Source organism: Phlebotomus argentipes, unplaced genomic scaffold, assembly GCF_947086385.1.
Source record: "Phlebotomus argentipes unplaced genomic scaffold, Phlebotomus argentipes genome assembly scaffold_18, whole genome shotgun sequence".
Classification (NCBI taxonomy): Eukaryota; Metazoa; Arthropoda; class Insecta; order Diptera; family Psychodidae; genus Phlebotomus; species Phlebotomus argentipes.
The window spans coordinates 8,696,484-8,710,005 of NW_026776177.1; the positions used below are offsets into that span (position 1 = coordinate 8,696,484).

The 13,522-nt window shown below is 40.3% G+C and overlaps 2 protein-coding genes across 4 annotated transcripts; one reads left to right on the plus strand and one right to left on the minus strand.

Moving 5' to 3' along the window:
* Positions 1 to 91: 91 nt before the first annotated feature.
* LOC132259915 (uncharacterized protein F09G8.5) lies at positions 92 to 9,233 on the plus strand. 3 transcript variants are annotated; one of them, XM_059757734.1, is made up of 11 exons: positions 92 to 405; positions 1,451 to 1,516; positions 5,245 to 5,353; positions 5,724 to 5,788; positions 5,851 to 6,052; positions 6,259 to 6,336; positions 6,480 to 6,590; positions 6,732 to 6,824; positions 7,026 to 7,246; positions 7,305 to 7,398; positions 8,073 to 9,233. In XM_059757734.1, the coding sequence occupies exons 1-11, from the start codon at positions 326 to 328 to the stop codon at positions 8,184 to 8,186; spliced, it is 1,233 nt and encodes a 410-aa protein (XP_059613717.1). In that variant the 5' UTR covers positions 92 to 325; the 3' UTR covers positions 8,187 to 9,233. The 3 variants fall into 3 exon arrangements, with proteins under 3 accessions (XP_059613717.1, XP_059613718.1, XP_059613719.1); XM_059757735.1 differs by lacking the exon at positions 6,259 to 6,336; XM_059757736.1 differs by lacking the exons at positions 6,259 to 6,336; positions 6,480 to 6,590.
* A 402-nt stretch (positions 9,234 to 9,635) lies between these two features.
* On the minus strand, positions 9,636 to 11,787 carry LOC132259120 (uncharacterized). Its single transcript, XM_059756668.1, has 3 exons — positions 11,654 to 11,787; positions 10,060 to 10,489; positions 9,636 to 9,994 (listed from the first exon to the last, which is right to left on the minus strand). Exons 1-3 carry the CDS (start codon positions 11,785 to 11,787, stop codon positions 9,959 to 9,961), a joined length of 600 nt encoding a protein of 199 aa, XP_059612651.1. The 3' UTR covers positions 9,636 to 9,958.
* Positions 11,788 to 13,522: the final 1,735 nt, after the last annotated feature.

Consider the following 13,522-nt stretch of genomic DNA (forward strand, 5'->3'; position numbering starts at 1 on the left):
TGACTGGAAACACGCCCTGCGAAGGAATTTTGCCCCACACCGAAGAATAAGAAGAAGAAGTGTCAAGTCTGGCGATTTCCGACGAATTCCACGATTTCATTCGGTGTTTGCAAGTGCGATCGAGAGGTGCAATTTTGTTTTCAATTACTTTTCTTCATTTTTCCCCGTGTTGGTGTTACTGAAGAGTGCTCCAATGGTTCACGAGAGCTGTGATAATCGTAGCAAGTAATCTCAGTTGTGTGTGCGAATGACACTTTTGTTTGAGGTGCCGTGAAAAATTTGACTGCCTTTCTCGTGTTTCTCCGGAGAAGAAAAGCCCAGGAAAATGACTAAGTTGACTGAGGAGATGGTCATCGCGCGGTCCAGACAGTCTGACTTGTCCACAGTGAAGAAGCTCAACTGCTGGTGCGTGAGTGTGGCGTCAGAAGCCACGCCAAATTAGAAAGTGTACTTTGCCAAGAAGGCTGGAGTCTCAGAATTTCGCTGGCAAAACGCGCCTCTTTCGCAAGACAATGCTCCGCTCGCGGACCACGAGGTGGAAAGCCCTCAGTGGCGGCGGTGACGTAGGGAAATGTGCTCAATCTCACGTGAAAATCACCCAAAGAGTTCCATAAAAATAGCCACTTCGTGACTAGTTTGAACAACACAGGGCAATTCCACCAACTTGCATTCTAATTTGAAGAAATGTCTGTCGAATAAGGGCACGGATTTGAGCCTTAACTAAGTAGGCGGGGCTTTCCAAAGGGTGGAGCTTCTGGAATATAAAGGATAATGAGGGATTTGAGCTCATTTACTCACTATTCTCTAATAAAGATAAAACTTGCTCATTAAAATCTCTCTAATTGGGAATTCCTTGCTTTCCTAGGCTTTCATTTAAGCTGAAACACTTCTAAAAGTTGTTATTGTTTACAAATTGTCTGCATAACACTGTTGACAAGTTGATTTTCAGTGGAGACATTTATGAACTGCTTGTTTGCCGTCTGGTCATCGTAAAATTGCCGCAAAGTGCAAAGTTTTTGCCGTCAAACACAATCAAAGAGCCAGTATTGAACGCTTCATCTCGAAAATACCTCCCAAAGAGCGACGAAAGGCAGACAATCTTTGTTGATGACTCCCAAGAAGTGTGCTTGAAAATCCAAATTCCCTGATAAATCCTGCGGAATTCGACAACAAAGCGAGAGATTCTCGTCGACCCGCCTCAACAGTGTGTAGTTTGTGATTCTGAGGCGTGATTTGCGACCTGTCTCTCGCTCCCGCACACCCAAAAGAGCACCCATTAATGAAATTAATTTACATTTCCACACGGTGACCGTGACGACATGCAGCGAGAGCCAAAGGAGTGTCCATTTATGGCGAACTCCGCGTTGGATTCGCGGGACACGCATTCTGAGACTCTGGCGTCCTTGGGCCAGGCTTTCCGGCCACACTAATGGGCAAATCCCTCTTCCAGGGGCAGCGAATTGACCGACGTGACCATCATTCGTCGCATGCGTGGCGTGGAGGTGTTGGCGCTCAGGTAAGAAGGGCTCGTTTTTGACCCCAAAACGCCACCTCGTCAATGGGTGGCGAGTTCATGGCCAGACACTCGCGGAAAGATTTACCATTCCGCTGTCAAAAGTCGAGCGAAATTCTTGAGAAGTCGCAAAAGTTTCGAGGCAGTTAGAGTTTGAGTTGTTTCTAACGCCAATCTATTGTTCTTTAGCGTATCTAATTAGTTACATCTTAAGCGATGTTCAACAAGTGCTGGAGAAAAGTCACTTGACTTTTATCAGATTGTAAAGTTTTTGGTATAATTAATAGAATAAGAAATCATGATACAGTATAAATCAAGCGAAATTTTTTTAAGGCAGTTTATTGAACTATGATCTGAAGAATCTCTCTTATCTGCCGGCGTAGAATAAGAACATATTTTAAGCAAATTTTCAGGTTTCCTGCAAAATTTATGATAATGTTTCTCAAGAATCTCCGCATAGTTAATTTATAGAGGAAAAATACCATCAGTATTGTTGAAGAAGGCAGCAAAGAAATCAATTCGACACACACTTAACGCGGTTTTTGTTGAAATTCCACTGGTTTCACGGTGGAATCGCTATTGATAGCTTATCGTGCATATTTCATTCACTATCGGCAAGTGTACAAAATCTCTTGTGTTATCTAGTCTGTGTACAAAATGTGGTTACGGGCTTGTCTTGTCTTGGCCGATAGTTCACGTTCAATGTAAATTATTTATTCCGGCTTTGAGGGTAAATTACGAGGAAAATTATTAGATCGATATATGGAGCGCGGGGCAAAGTGTGTCAAGAGACAATTGATTGATGGAAATGGGATTGAGAATTGAGGCTCCTTTGGGGGCACTAAAAGGCCTCTCGATTGTCATTTCTGGCGTGTCATACGCTAATTTTGGCTTTTTCAGAAACTCGTGGGATTTTTCCATGCAAGATATTAGTTTTTTTTCATTTTTGTGGCTCAAAATTGTGGCCAGTTACACAACTTTTCAAGATCATCAAACGCCTTCGTACAGAGATTTTGTTGTTTGCTCTGGCGATTCACTTCCCAATTTGGTGCGTCACCTTCTCTCTTCACCAACACCCGCGCAGTTCCGTGTGTTTGCATATTTGCAGAATATCGAAGAACATGAGAGAGTCTTTTGCATGAGGAAATTGGAAAAATGTGTGGCAAAGAGAGGCAAATGACATCAAAAATGTAGATAAACTGGATGGTATTGAAAGAAATTCAAGCCACACGATTGACTGTCGCTGAGAATTTGAATTTTTTCCGTCTATTTGCATTCTGTGTGACTCACAATCTGTTTGATTTTCTCACAAGATCATTTCTCAATACGATCACAACAAACATATAATGTATTAAAATGATGCCGCGAGCAAAGAATGTTTTTCCCTCTGCTTCTTTCTCTCCTATATAAAAGTCATTAAGAAACTAACAGACCTGTTCTAATTGCCAAGAAATTCTACATTTTTGAATTCTTAAAATGTACTTCGCGCTTTCTTTTCACTGTAAAAAGCTGTGAGAGAACAAGAAATTTATTTAGACACGTGATTTATTAGTGGAAAATTTTCAACTTTATCTCATAAGTGAGATTTGGGCGATTTGGAGTAAAAGCAAATTTGCATGAATTGGATTCAATAGTTCACTAATTTCTTAAAATATTTCCAACAAAGCAACATTCCAAAATTATATAGTGTTCTTACAGAACAGTTAGAAGACAATTAAGAGGTCATGATCCTCGTGGTTTCAGAGAGATTTTCCACAGTTTTTTGTGCCTGAATTGTCTCAAGACTGACAGAGATTTAATGCTTATTGATATGAATATTTAAAAAGGTATATTTTGCGTAGAAGAACAGCAATGCAACTGTTGAAGCTTTCCAAGCGTGTTCTGCAATTTTCCTCTGCTACATGATACGCATCATTTAGGCTTTTCCAATTGGGGAGTTTCCCTAGCAGAAGGCTTAACTGTGTTTGCTTATGATTGAAAGGTGAAGTCAGTAAAGCAATAAAGTATGATATGAGGTAGATTGAGCTGTAAATTTAACTTCTTCTTCTACTTATCATATAAAATGAATTCCGAAACCTCAACATCGCGCGCTCTCGCTCTCTCTCTCTCTCTGTTGTCTTTTTGCTGTGGTGAGAAATTTCTTTAAAAAAATGTGTGAAAGGGAATTTTTCTGATGGTTTATTTGCTATCTCTCTGAGACAATCATAAAAAGAAAGAAAAAAAGAAGATGGTTGAATGAAGTGTAAGAAAAATCGTGGAGAATTGCTGAGGAAATGAACTCTTGAGCGACTGTTTGACGATCAGATGTGCAGTGATGCTAAATAATAATAAATTGCAGGAATTTATGCTGTTGATTCTAAATAAAGTATACATATATAGGAGAAAACGTGTCTTTACCGTTACACGTCGATTAAAATGTAACTAAGACGACGCGCGGTGAATGTGCGAGAGAGTTTCTTGTGAGACACAAGAGGATGAAAAGAAAGACAATAAAGGGAATTTTCTATTTTCTTCACAGACTGGCAACGCATGAAATTTCTTCACCGCTGCATTTATTATTCTTTCTCACTCTCGCGTGCACTTGTGCAGACCACAAATTCCCAAATATCCCGGCAGAGAGAGGGAACAATTTCGTGATGTGTGTTCAATTGCATTGGAGATTCTATTCTCCCGTAATTTCTGTGCACTTGAGTGGAGAGACAAGGAATCTTTCCGCTCCAGCTGCATTTAGAATGTGATTTACATTTACAGAATAAAAAACATGTACGCATAAACAAGAGAGAAACAGTTGTGATAGAAAAGTGGATGGAAAATCAAAATAACCAACAGAGAGGAGGAACAATAAGTGATGGCGATAGGCAAAAGAAAAGTCGGTTGAGTATCAGTGAAAGTTGCTAGTTTTATATTAATTCTCTGGCGCATGTAATTGACAATGAGGGAATTTGGAAGCGGCGTTCGAGGGGCCGCACAAATGGTGTTGTGCAATAGTAATACACTGCAATTCATCGGGAAATTGGTGCAATTGTAGAATTTCTTTGCGGATTTCCTCCAGTTATTGAATAATTCGAAATGAAAGTGCTTTTTCTACCGTTGAAAGACATTCTGTTTGTCGATAATTGCAGCTGAAGATCAACAGAGACATTTAATTGGCGTATGAGAAAAGGTTTCATGCACTTTTCTTTTGCTGCAAGATGTGAAGGAGGAAGACACTTTGCTCTCTTTTTTCACTCTGCGTTCAGTCAATGGAAATGAAGTTACTCGAATGAAATTGATAGAATTCCGACAAATTACAACCATCAATCACACATTTTTATTGCTCTTTCTCTCAAACACAAACACTAGAGCGCAATTTAACAGCTATTTTCACACGAGAGATAGACAAGAGGGTGTGAAAATATCGCGTATGTAGAATGGAAAAGGTGAAAGGAGAAAAAAAGGGTTGAATTGCGTGACATATTTTTGCCTAATGTTTACTCTCTGCCTGGAAACTATTGCGAGGACTCTCATCACGAACGCCAAATCGATGTTGTGTGTGTCCAACAATTGATATTTGATTATTTTGTAATACATATTACGGGCCCACGCGCGATACATGGCTGTATTTTAAAGGCCTTACGTCATTCCGCATGGGAAATGTGTGGCGTTCTTTTGTGCACTTTACTGACGACGATATCTCTGTTGTCTGGCGAAGTTCACGCAGAAATTAATGAGTGTTGCTCTTCTCTTTGCAGTGTGAATAAAATAAGTAGCTTGGCCGACTTTGAGAACTGCCAAAACTTGCAAGAACTCTACCTCAGACGGAACAATATAAAGGATTTATCAGAATTGGCATATCTGCAGGTGAGTTCCATGAAAAAGAAGAGTCAATTATATGGAATAATATTCAGTCTCTCAGTGAAGCGAAACCCACACAATCTTCACACTTCTCTTGGGAATAAAATAATGAAATTATTACATAAAAAATCGTCACAAGAGTGACCATGAAATACATAATCACAATGTCGTCAAAATTGCAGAGCATTTAATTGCCTGTTTTGTCATTTTATGGGTTTGTTGAAGTAATTTATTGGGAAATTAGAGCTAAAAGTGTGACTTTCTGGCCAATTTTACGCTTCTCTTGCGCGCCAAAACTTTTGTCAGCACTCAGCCAAGACTCTCACCAATTGTGCTGAATTCAGTTAAGAGAAAATTCTTCTGTTGCATCTTTCAGAGTTTGCCAAATTTAAAGTATCTCTGGCTGGAGGAGAATCCATGTGTAGAGCGAGCAGGTCCAAAGTAAGATTCGGAGGTGTTTTCCATCCACTTTCCGTAGTAATATTGGTGTGTTTCTTTTGCAGCTACCGCGCAATCGTGCTGAGAACCTTGCCAAATCTGCAGAAATTGGACAATATCGATGTGACTCCGGAGGAACTGGCGGAAGCCAGAAGGGGTTCTGTAAAGAGGGATGATGTCATATATGAAGACTCTTCATATGCTGAACCGCCGCCCTCGCAGAATCAACAGCAATCGCAATATCGCCAGCAGAGTCCGATGCGAGAGGTGAGAAAAAAAGGCATTTACTTTTGCAAATTATCTGATCACAATTGCAGTGTCTTCACTTGGGAATCTCATCTTATAAAACATACTAAATAATGGCTTAATGTTTTGTCTTCTTGCTCTCTTTTATTCTATCTTCTGCTGTTAAAACCATTTTGTCTTGCCTGCAAAATGAATGTTTGCGAAAACATAAAAACACACTAACATAGAATCAGAGTCTCGAAAACACTGAGGAATCCATAAGTGATCCAATTGATCGTAATTCAATTCCATCGTCACCGATTCAGGTAAAGAACAAGCTCTATGTTATACTTCAAGTCCTTGTCTTGATTAACACCTCTTGTTTGTTGTAATGCTGAAAAAGGCTTTGAAGGCATTTGCTAAAACCACTAATTTGACCTAACTTTCTTCCTCGAACGCGCACTTTTAGAGGAGTCCATCGAATCAGGAACAGTATTCACCGCCAGAGACAAATCAACCACCTTCTCCGCGATACCAGCGAGACCATCGAGGCTCCTACCATCAGTATGACGTCTCAATGGTAAATGTTGCGAAATGAGAAGCATTTTCATACTAATTGGCATCACTAATTGGCACTATTGCAAAAGATCTTCCAATTTACTTTCGATTTCTCCAATTATTTATCTCTCTTCCATTTAATTAACAATGTAATATGACACAGAGATCACCTGGATCTGATCAGGAGGCATCTCCAGCCACTGGATATCGCGAACGTGTGCCAATTGCGCCATCAATGTCGACGCATTCAATGAAGGTAAAGCAATAAAAAAAAATCGTCCAACGAAGGGAGGTGGGAATATATTTAATTTAATGTCTCCTTGAGTTGCCTCCACAACTCACAATCTTCACTTTGAGCACCTTTGCTTCATTGAAATACACTGTTTTTCCCCAATATAATGTATTGTGGAAAGCTCTGCACTGTGTGGTAATATGATTTCTGTCGAACACACGCCAGGAGTACTATCAGTCTGACTACCAGAAGCCACATCCGGCGTCCTATCGCCACAGCCAGATGGACCTGACCGAGTGGGACGAGCAACAGCAGCAGCAGCATCACCAGGCGCCGCATCCGAACCGCCGAAATGGCGGTGGCGATGCTCAGCGGGACTACGCTTACCGCAATGGGAATACGAATCAGGAGTGGGACGACAACGCGGAGATGCGTCGAAGGGAGCGGTAAGCTTAGCTTTCCTATGCACCGATCTGTGTGAGCATCACTTCCCTGTCTTTGCAGTCGCTCCGAGGGCAGATTCAATGACAGCGCGAGTGTGGTTTCCAATGCCGTTCTCAATCACTACGCCAGTTACCATCGGCGGCCAGTGAACAGGGTAGGTGCTGCACTTTACACTTGATCTTGTGAGCTGATGGAGGCATTTAGATGCACTTGGCATGACTTCACGATGATAAGAGAATATTACTGAATCCTGGTGCTTCTTATTCAGGATTATAACTGGTTAAATGAAGAAATCCAGTGACTTTCATTGCCTTTGACTTTAGAATTAGACTTGTTCCAATCACAGTTCCAATTCTCTCATTCGATGTTAAGTTTCAGTTATTGTATTGAATTATCGCAAAAAGGACGTATTTTTTGTCTTATTTGTCTCAACATAATAACAAGCGCATTTAATAGGAAAAAATATTTGCATGAAAATATGAACATCTGAAGATTGAAGAATTGCAACTATTATTCATGCGTGGAATTAAGCTATTAAACTTACGAGCTCTTAAGTACGAACAATCATCATTTGGCAGAAGGTTGCGAATAGATTTATATCTGAGATACTCTTATTGAATATGAAGATGTTTTGTTTAGTTATAGTGATGACTCAAGAATGTAATTAATTATTAAAAAGAGATCTCCATAATGTGCTTAATCGAAGCACTTAATGTTCAAATCACACTTCTTACCTTAAATCTATGGGATTTTATTGCAAACATCCACTTAAAGTGAATGTCAATCTTTTCTATAATCCAATACTAATTGGTGTCTTGTTTATTGCAGAATGCCAACCTTCTTTCCGCCACCCTTTGCCTGGTGAAGGAGTTGGACTATCCCAGTTTGGAGGTTGTTGAGCACGCTGTTCGGTGTCGAATCGATGAATTGGCCACGGATTGAGAATGAATCGAGTTTCCTTATTTTTTCTAACAAACTTCTCTTGAAATGTTTCATTCCGACAAGCAGACTTTTCCCACTGAGAGTGGGAGTAATTGCATCTGGAGGAGCGAGATAAAACGCTCTGATGGTGACCAAGAAAGAGAAAAAATTGCCAATAAGAAATTGCGCGCCCCTTTTTCTTCTCCTTTTTGGGTTTTCTGGCAAATATGATATTTTCAATTTAACACGTTTAGAGTTGGCGTGAAAAATGACTTAAGAGGAAAATGAAATGAATTTGAATGTAAAAGGGATTTTTTCCATGTAATAATCCATACTAAAACGTGCAATTTATCACATTTTACTACTTGTAATATTGCGTAGAGAGCAAAATGAATCATGCATATTGGGAGAGCGATGTGAGGAGGAATTTTTGTAAATTGCATATAATAGAGAGCTGTCTGCAGAGACGCTAAAAATGAAGAGTATAAAACATATTTTAATAATACTAGATGAGTGAGAGGGAATTTTTTGTACTTTACTGATTTTTTTTGTGTTGCCTCCGAAGTGACTTAAAAGTGATGTGCAAAGCGTCATGGATTTTTTTTACCAACTGAGAGATAACTCGAAGTGAAATGATATTATTCTTTCACGCGACAATTTTTGCAATGCCTGAAAATTATTTGCGTTGAAAGATGAAGTCTTAGAAAAGCACAGGGAAGAGAGACAATCTTCTCCATAAGAAATTGTTGAATAGTGAATGGCAACATTAGCTCTGTTGTTTGTTACAAAATGAGGTTTTGAGATGCAATCATCCCGAGTTCTGCTGATTAACACAACATCAGTTTGACCATGATATTGTTGAATAACATTTTCGTCCATAATAATGGCTTTTTAGCATGAATTAGAAGTGATTCACACCAGAATTTCTCCCTTCTTTGGAATGTTGCGTTCTTTCCTTGCGCGTTTTTGCCCACAAGAAGATGCAATGAAATATATTATGAATTATAAACAAGATTGTAAAACAAAAGAGTCGAGAGGGCTAAAAAAAATAAAACCAATTGAGACTAATTGCAATACATGGAATTCTTTATTGTGGATTACATTTGGAGTTGGATTTATGTTTCACATTGAGACAGAGGACTCGTCTTCAGTGGTTTTCTTTTTCTCTCAATCAACATCTATTAATGTGACATTTAGGCAACACTTAAGCGACAGTTTTTTAAGCTTTTTATTCTCACCTTAATTTGAACTTATCAATTAGAGCATGATTTTCATCTTTTTAGTATACATCATTTAGAACAACATTACAACACTTTTACACATTATAAGTTTCAATGACTGTCATTTAAGATGAATTTTTATTGTCTTCACAGCAATTTCCTATCATTTCTCACTGATATGAAAATTCTACTCATTCTATGAAGGTGATAAGATACTCCTTGTCTACCAAATTCTTCACATCTCCTCCTCATTTATCTCATTACACTCTTAACATAGACATCCTTCTTAAAGTTACACCTATATATTCTTGTCCACTATACTTAATACATGCGCCCAACGAGACGACGTCTCGATGGTCACAATGAATTGATGGTTTTGGAAGCCCTTTTGTGATTATTTCTTGTCGTTAAAATGCTAAAAATTCTCTCAACATCGAGTCAAAAACAAAAGTTGGTAGTTTAATTAACTGCCTTATCAATGGAACCCTCAGAACAAATCCACTTGTCGTTGTCCAACGGAAATTGTATCATATTTACAAGTCACCGCTGTCCTCCTGACGATCACCTCATGGCTCAGAAGAACGGCGGCAAGTCACAATTGCACAGAACCTGCAATGAGAGACACAAATCGTCAAACATCGTAAAAAGTGTGAGTTCGGCGTGCATTTTCCTACCCCGCCTTCGCCAATCTGGCACAGCACGTTGCATAGCGCCCCCCAGTCGGGCGTCGTGGTCGTCGTGGGCGCTTTCGTGGTGCTCTTGGTCGTGCTCGTGGTTCGAGTGGTCGTGCTGCTGGCTGTGGAGGTCGTGGAGGAGGACTCCGTTGTCACCGTCATCATTTCCGTCGTCGTCTGGTTGTCCACGCACTCCGTGCAGCCCCGCAGATTGGACCCGGTCACAGAGCAGAAGAGCTGACAGACGTTGTCCCTGTCGGCCGCCGACAAGTCCCTGTAGGGCACGATGCAGACGCAGCTGGGCAGTCCCAGGCTACTGGAGCACAGCGTGGGGCACATCAGGTCGAGCTGCTCCTGCGGCAGACTCTCCGTCACCGGTGGGCGCAGCACATACCACCAGGGCCGACATCCCGACCCCGATAAGTTTATCCTGTGGGCGGAAATCACAAATTCTTTTCAACTATTCGCTCCAATTTTCCACTTTGGTTCACTTCCATTGCAAAGCAACAATGAATGTGCGGAAGAAAATTGATTTTGAAGTTGGTCGAGTGAATTCCTTTCTTCACTCCCGGAATTATTTAATATGGAGGTGAGTTTGAGAAGAATCTTAATCGATTTCTTAGTGATATATGTGTAGTTTTGACTTTGTTGTAAAACCTTTTATACAATTTTCATTATTCTTAACCCTTTGAAATTGCTGAACAATCGCAGATTTAGGAATGTTCCTGAAAGTTTCTAAAATATAATATGTAGTTTTTCATGTGAAACAATGTGTTTCGTCAACGTAAAAGCTTTTTCCAGCTTTTTAAAATTGAACACTGTGTTGGAAGAAAAAAGTGTTCTCGCAAATCGTATTAAAAATGACTAATTTGTCTTTTCAGCACAAGTTTCTGTGGGTGAAAAAACACGAATTGACCCGATTAACCCACAAAAGTAGATTAACGTCGAAAAAATATGAGTATTTTCTTAATTTCAAAGAAATTGATAGAAAATTTAATAAATATCAGTAAGAATAAGCCTAAATTCTTTTCGCATTTTATATTAATAAATTTATATACTTTTCAATTTCCCTGCGTTTCTATCAATGGCCCATTCATATTCTTAGATGCACAGAAAATTTATTTTGTAATTTTTTATCTGTGGCGTTCGTTTATATAAAAATGCAACCTAATGCATATCCGTCACATGAATTATGTTAGGAAAAGAGTCCTTACATAACGTAGCGTAAATGAAAAGAGGTGTACTAATTCTCTAAGATTCTCCATATTAGCGTAAATTTTGTAAACCGACTTTAAATATTTAATATGTATATTTTCTTGGACTCAACCGGAAGTTAAATGAGAAAACGACCTCAATATCTTAATATTTTACATTTTCGATCATAATTCTCACACATTATTCTTCATTAAAACTTTGATAAATTTAATGAATACGTGAAATCATCGCTAAAATGCTACACAAACACTGATAAGAAGTCTAAAATGTGTTCAAAAGTACAAAGAAGGCAATTTGGGGACAAAGAGCGCCCGGAAGAAGCTGCTCAGCAACAAGCCGGATGCAGAGAGACAAGGGATAGGAGCGGAAGATTACTCACCGCTGCAAGTGCTCACACACTGCCTTCCAATCGTGGACTACGCTGTCCTTGCTCGCGGTGGCGTCCAGCAGGTCGGCCGTTGTCTCGGCGGCGGATTCATGCGCACCTCGCATCACCAGGACGACCAATAGCATCCGCGCGAGGGCGGCAACCGGATTGAGGATGTGCGCCTGGGAAGGAGATACGAGCTTGAGAACACAGTCACCGCCCCAGAGCGTGGGTGGATGACGACAGGCGCCCCCCTGTAAATGGCTCACTCAGCCTCCCGAGCGCCATGTTGCTCCGTCGCCGAGGAAAATCAATACCCAGGCAAAACTTCCTGCTTCCTCAACCCTCTCTTGCGTAACAGCTCAGCGCCCGTGGGGCTCCGAATGCAAAATATTCGCTGAAAACTCCCTTTTTGCCTCCTTTTTTCCACATTTGCTCCCAATCTGTCCATTTTCTTTTCCTTCACTCCTTCTTTTCTGGTCATCCCAAATGCTTTTCCAGGCTTTTCACCCCCTCTCATCCCTCTTCTGGTGTGTTGAAAACTGGGCGAATATCTGAAAACATTTTCCTAATCCTTTTGGAATTCTGCTGCTGAATTCTTTTGGCTGTAATTTGGGTTATTGAGCGCCTTCTGGAAATTCCGGCGCAGTGAATCTCCCACAATTTAGATAAGAACTTTCTTACAAGATTGAGTTACAGACCAATAATTTAACTTTCTTAACTTCGAGAAGGCCAAGAAGGCTTCCAATTGATTTTAATTTCAATGGTGTAATTTCCCGAACACACGTTCAAGTTATTAGTAAGCACTTTATCGTGCGAAAATGCGAGAAAATCCACATATATTTTCTCTCTCAATTTCCCCTGAGAACACAAATTGAAAGTTTTTCCCACAAAACTTTGTGTATACTTTGAGAAAAACTCAATATATTACATTAGGACTTTTCCCGCACCGTTGAAATTGCTCGTATTTGAGGAACTTTTTCAATCTGATTGAGGCGCAAATATATTTCCCACTAACTTTTCTCAACAGCAAAAGACTCTCCATTCTTTGTCATCTCATTTGAGGACGACATTGAGTGCTCTTTATGTTAATTTAACACTTGAGCAATTCTCTGAAGCTTCTTCCATTTCCCGGGTCAGAGCTTTTAATTGTCTGCCTTCTGTGGTAGCTTCTGCGTGGGTGATTCCAAGCAGAACTCTCGTTAGGGATGTAATTAAGGACACCTTGAGGGCTCCTTCCGGCGCCTGTGAATCACCTATGAACTTTTACCTTCATATTTCTTCCACGGCGGCCAAATTGGATTGCAAGAAGAGGCACTTTGTAACGGCACGAATGGCGGTTGTAAACTGAAAAGTGTGCTCAGGAAGTGTCCGATAAATGGGTGAATGAATGAGATGTGATAAGGGATTATCACTGGAAAAGTGAGACTTTTATGATGGCGATTAAAAATGATTCTCACCGTCACTCATCGCCGCTATTTGATTTATTGATGCGCCACTCCATCAGGCTAAATTGAGCCTCAAAAGCCATCCACTCGAGACACCATTTAATATGACGTCGACTGAATCTACGCTCTGGAAATGCGTAAAATTGCCTGCGCTTCCGCACAATTCAGTATCAATAGAAGTCGAAATGGTAATTTGGACACGAGCTTTCTGCCTATTGATTTTCCTTCGCACTCGTGCGAAGGACGAGGGAACTCCTCCTTGGCGCGTGCAAGGACTCTTTCCTCCTGACGTCACAAGTGACTCACGAAACCTCAAGGTGACCCGCAATCGATCCTGTACTTTTCGTCCGCCCACGCAGAAAACTGCGAGTGAAAAAGGGGGACAATTTCCATAATAGATAGTACACGATGATAAGGAGAACTGCCATGAGCG